Source organism: Entamoeba invadens (assembly GCF_000330505.1).
Source record: "Entamoeba invadens IP1 unplaced genomic scaffold scaff_1105074724629, whole genome shotgun sequence".
In the NCBI taxonomy this organism is placed as follows: domain Eukaryota; phylum Evosea; order Mastigamoebida; family Endamoebidae; genus Entamoeba; species Entamoeba invadens.
The window spans coordinates 230,901-236,996 of record NW_004440426.1 but is presented as its reverse complement, the minus strand read 5'-3'; the positions used below and the strand labels follow the sequence as shown (position 1 = coordinate 236,996).

Below are 6,096 nucleotides of genomic sequence, written 5' to 3'. Positions count from 1 at the left end.
TTTGATGTTATCTATCAATTTTAACTAATTATAGAAAGAAAAGTACATTGTTGGATTATTTTTTTATCATGGAGTGTACTTTTTTATCAAAAATACAGTTTTGTATTTTCACTAAAATTGGAGAAAGTTTAAACAAGTTGTACTAAAAATATATATTTAGAACAAAAGGTTTCTTAAATTTTAATTGTATTTTTATTTATTTGGTTATTCATATTATTAGGCACGGTGTATCAGAAGACGATAGTGGTTTGTTCACAAACTCAACTTTTTGGTATTATTAAAGAAAGAAAATATCTATTAAACTTATTGAATGTCGTTTCACAATTGGTTAATACTCAGTCTAATGTTATCACAATCCATTGCTTTTCAGTGCTCAGAAGGTTGTTCAGACTGTGTAGCAGACTTTTCTTGTAAAAATAATTGTTCTGAGAATTATGACCAAGATAACTCATGCTTGCACTGTTCGATGATAGACACTGTAAACATATCAAAGCCTGTTTTTATCAACAGTAACTTCACATGTTTCAGGTCCACAAATAGAATTAATAAAACGTCTTGGTTACCCGAAGAAGATGATATCGTTGAATTGTTTTTAAATGAGACAGTTGATTTTACTTTAAATGAAAGTAGTGATGTAGATTATTCTTTCTGTTACAATAAACAGAAGTACCGTATTGGGAAGTGGTTCAAGTTTGAAATGAACGAATCAATTGTTGAACAGCTCATACTTTCAGTGTTCAAAAAAACAACTTGTAATCAAAATTTAATCATTGATGTTACAAATTTCCAAAGAAGTTCTCCAAAAGCAAATTGCTTGGCATATATTTCATTGAATTCTACTTACAACGGAAGAGCAATTAGAATTCCTTTTATGCCTCCACCAAATGTTGAAAAAGACAAAAAGTTTTTCTATTATATGTTTGTCTCTATTTCAGAATTATGTGATGTGGATTTGAATATTACGGTGAATGCTGGAGTTGGAAAAGACGCCAAACCTTTTTTTAACATCAACCAGACAATTGTAGACCGACTTCATGAGAATTTGGGCTCTGTTTTTGAATTATGGTTTCCATTTGAAGCAGAAGGATATTTTGCAAAACCAATATGTTTCCCTGAAAGAATGTACAAATGTGTTTTGTTTACATTAGAATACAATGGGAACTACTCTTTGCTGATTGATGGGACAAAATCAAACAGAATCAATATGCTTCAACAACATAAAATAAATGAAAACCAAGATGGTTCACAAACAAATCAATGTATTAATTTCTGGATAGGACAGCGTTATGGCGCATTAGCGGAGAGCCAAAATGGCGGAGTTATCATTAAAACTGATGGAAGTCCAGAAAAAAGGGAATATGCTATGATCGCGACAGACCAAAGCATTTCTATTGAATTGCGATTTTCTGTGATATGTCCAGACCACTGTGGTGAAAACGACCCGAATGGAGCAAGAGGAAGATGTTTTGTCGGTGGAAAAACATGTATATGTAACCCAGGGTATGGAGGAGACGACTGTCATAAATTATGTTTTTACAACAAAAAATGGCAAACAGATAACACTGATTTGTGTTATTTTGGAGCACCTGGATGTGACCAATATTGTCATTGTACGGAAGGGAGATCACTTGTAAACCACTTTTGTATAACAAATGAATGTTTGAGCGGAGGAACTGCCCCGACTGACGAGTGTATTGCTGGGACAGAGGCGTGTTTAGAAAATTGTCAATGCTTAGTGAAAGGGGGTTTTGAGCCAACAAGTGAGAGATTGTGTAAGGCAAAGGTATGTGGAAATGGAGTGATTGATGACTTGTATGATTCCGATGATAAGTTTATTAGGACAGAAGAATGCGATAACGGAACAAACTGTAACCAATATTGTAGATGTTATGAAGGTTATATTACCAACCCAAATGATAGAACTTCATGTATTGAAGTAACTATATCAAGTGGAGCAATAGCTTCAATTGTTGTTTCTTCTGTTTTTGCATTTTTTGTATTTGTTATTATATTCGGCGTTCTCTTGTTCTTCAGCCTTCGTTACAAAAAGGTTGATATCAATATATACAAAACACAGCAACCGATGTATCATTTCTACATTTCTGGATCTACAAGAATACCTCCTTGTAAAATGGCGAAATATATAATGGACCCTGTAAATCTTGACTTTGGTAATGGTAGTCAAGCCACAAAAATTTTGGACACTCGGTTCGAAAAAATTGAAGTGAAAAACTTAAGCAGAAACAAATAGTTTGTTTTATTATATAATGTTTGGTTCAAAGCGAAAACTTATAACTAGCATGTTACTCGTATTCCACACTCCAAATTCCCCCAAATACATTTTCCACTTTGAGCCACAAGTTGTGATTCTTTCTGCCCGAACAACAAAAACAGTGACTTCTTACGTGACCATTTTCTGTTCAACAAAAGTCCGTGATTTGAAGATCCCATACACGGTGTGGTTCAGTAAATCAAAGAGAACCTTGATTGAAATATCAAATCTTCTCAAAGACAAGACTTTTGAAAAGTGGACAAACTCCGACGAAAAGAAAATGGAAAACCTGAAAAAGAACATCAGAAAACAAATCCACAATCAAATGACTATTAAAACAGATGCAGAGAGTTCAACACACATTGATTTGGACGAATTGAATATGTCAGAGTTCCCCATAGCTGAAGGAGCAATGGGTAAAGTGTATATTGGCAGCTATAGAAGTGTTCCAGTCGCAGTCAAGCAATTTAGGTGGGAAAATCTAAGTGATGAAGATATGAAGGAACTAAAGAAAGAAGTCACTGCTGAATGTGAAATTATGAGCAAACTTCGAAATCCGTTTATCGCGAGTTATATGGGTTCGGTGACATACATTCCACAAGTCTCAATGGTCATTCAGTTCTTTGTTTTGGGTTCACTTGGAGAGTATTTGCGTAAGGACAAGAGAGACTACATCAAACTTCCATACAAATTGAAAGTGAGGATGCTGTTTGATACAACGCGTGGAATGCAGTTCTTGCACGAGAACCGTATTATGCATCTTGATTTAAAGCCAGACAATTTGCTTGTTAACTCATTGGATCCAAACAGTGCATGTTCAATCAAAATTACAGATTTTGGTACGTCAAGATTCACCAAAAGGACGATCGGTAAAGGACAAGATAAAGGACTTGGAACCCCGATTTATGCTGCTCCTGAAACATTCCACGATGAGTACACATTTGCAGGTGATGTTTACTCGTATGGTATTACTGCATGGGAAATCTTTTACCAGGACGAGCCTTACAACGAGCTTCGGTCTGTCTTTGAAATTAAAAACCATGTTGAGTCTGGAAAAAGATTAAAACTGGAGAATGGTATGCCTCCGAAATACCAGGAATTGGTCAAAAAATGTTGGGAACAAGAACCAAAAAATAGACCAACATTCGACCAAGTTGGCAAAATTGTTATTTTACTCAACGACGACATAACTAACCATCAAGATTTGGACGGTGAATTCAGTCAAGATAAAATAGAAGAACTCATCAATAATAGAGACCAAAGAATGAGAAAACAACTTGAAGAAATTAGCAAAGATGCATAATATTATTGTTAAGTTATTTTTTTAAAGTTTATATTATTTTAGTTTAGAACATATAAAACATTATATTAATTTAAGAAACTTTGTTACATTAGATATAATTAAAATACTTTAAACAATATTGGAATGTTTCATTAATAAAATAAAAAATTTTCATTTATTGAAAAATAAAAAGCAGATTTTGTCACCTATGACTTATTTATTCAAATACAGTAAAACCTGGATATTTTATAATGTTGGATATTTTATAAACTGGATTGTTTATAATAGTAAAAATGGTTTTGTTATTAGTTTCAGAAAATATAAAATTTGTTTGATAAATTTTTTAACCAAAAAATAATAAAAAGAAAAAACAAAAAAACAAACGACAAAATTTATATTTGTTATCACAGAAATAAAAATCAGTAAGAATGACAAATCACCATATTTTGTTGCAAGTTCGGTTCCAAATGATGTTCCATTAAACAACACAACCGATGAAGAAACCATTGAAACTGATTTGAACAAAGATATATCTAAATTAAAAAGAATGAACTTGATACAAGAATCGACTACCATAGAAGAAGTTATAGAACCAGAAGAAGAAAAATATGCGGTTGTTGATGCATTAGAAGAAGATGTTTCTCACAACGAAGTTGAAATTAACAAAATATCTGATGAACTAAAAGCTTTAATCGAAAAGCTTGGTTCGTTGGATCTTACAGATGAAATGGATATGTTTTACGCCAAAAGAGTACTGGAGTTGTTAAATGAAGAATTTGAATAATTGATTTACCACACAGACAAATATGCCACAACTTACAATAATTTACAAAACATAATAACATTTTTGTTTGTATAAAAATTGTTTTATAAAATGTCCAGGTTTTTTCTCCCTAAAAATTAGAAAATATCCAGGTTTTACTGTATTTTAAACATTATAATAAAAGTATATTTTAATAAAAATTTAAACATTAACACAAACGTATTTGATAAAATTGATCTTGTTGATGTTTCAAAATGTTCAATTGATAACCTAAAATAAAAAGAATTAAATTCTTTGAAATTACAAAATAGTGTGTATCCAATCAATTAATTGATAAATTATAAACATTATTTAATTTAATGAATTCATTACCATAATAATTATTTTTTTTGTTTTTTATTATTTAAATTGGATTTTATAATTTTAATTGTAACATATTGTAACAATCATTTGGAATTTTTTAATAACAAATTTTATTCATGTGGAAACAATTTTTTTTGGTTTCATTATTTTGAACTTAATTGACATTTTGTTAATTATTTCAAATATCATTTCATTTTTAACATTTACAAAAGATGTGAAAAACAAAAACAAATGATAAACTTGTGTTTAAGACAACATTAAACAGAATTAAAAGAAATAAAACTTATTCCAATTGAAAAACGACCATTCGTTCAAGTCGAAAATTTCTTGGTTTTTTCGTTCTATATCCAAATACTCTATCAAACAAAAAGCTTTCGCCTCTACATTGGACGTATTCATTTTCTTTTCGAATGGTGTAAGGGCCAAATAATTTGGATCAAATATTTTAGAGTGAATATTTTAGAGTGAATATTCTAATGTTTTTCAATAATATGTAAAAATCCTTTAATTAAACGGGAAAACATTATTAATTTATCAAAACAATTTGTTATTTATATTTTGACAAAAACAACGATTTATAACCTTAAATAAATACAACAATAAATTAAACACATAATTTTAATTCATTATTACCATTTTTCAAAAAAAAAACTTAACAAATTATTATATTTTATTATTCAATGTAATTTAATTATATTTCGTGGCTTTTTAATATTGACATTAATTAATCACATGTTTTCATACTTTTAACCAAATAAATTTTTATTAAATAAATATAATTTTATATAGTATGAGTTTGAGTTTTTTTGTTTATTAATGATATTTATAATCTTATTAAATTACACTGTCATTATGTTACCAATTATACACGCCAACAACACAACTAGCGGTATGTATTATAATTTAAGTCAAGTTGGGGATAAAGAAATTACCACACAAAACGATTTTATTCACCAACCACAATACAATTATTATAACCCAACAAACTTAATACAAAATGGTTATTTTAACAATACACAATTGTTTACCAATCACTATTATCCGTACTATATTTCTCCAAACTATATAAGTGATAATTCAAATTGTCACAGAGAGTTTAACCAACAACATTGTTTGTCAATTCAAAATTTAAATAATCCTTCAAATATATTACCAAATTACAATTGTCCTAATAATTTGTTTTCGACAACACAAATTGAGTCTCATGTTGAAAAAACTGTAAACACATCGAACGTTCAATTTACAAAAACAAAAATGCCTATCATAATAAATACTTTACAACATAGAAAAGACTGCAAAGTTATTACTAGAAAAGATCAACACGAAATAGAAACCGAAAAAAATATAATATACGATCAAGTGTTTACAAATATTACTCAAATAAAAAGTCGTAAAATTTCTAAAAATGGTACGCAT

At 29.6% G+C, this 6,096-nt stretch overlaps 2 protein-coding genes across 2 annotated transcripts; both read left to right on the top strand.

Annotated features, from left to right (window-relative positions):
- Window positions 1-310: 310 nt before the first annotated feature.
- Window positions 311-3,575, top strand: EIN_017950 (serine-threonine protein kinase, putative; the record flags this gene model as incomplete). Its single annotated transcript, XM_004257189.1, has 2 exons — window positions 311-2,250; window positions 2,300-3,575. 2 exons carry the CDS (start codon window positions 311-313, stop codon window positions 3,573-3,575), a joined length of 3,216 nt encoding a protein of 1,071 aa, XP_004257237.1.
- Window positions 3,576-5,496: 1,921 nt separating this feature from the next.
- Window positions 5,497-6,088, top strand: EIN_017940 (Hypothetical protein; the record flags this gene model as incomplete). The annotated part of the gene is made up of 1 exon (XM_004257188.1): window positions 5,497-6,088. A coding segment is annotated over one exon (592 nt), but the record flags the coding sequence as incomplete, so codon positions are not given.
- Window positions 6,089-6,096: the final 8 nt, after the last annotated feature.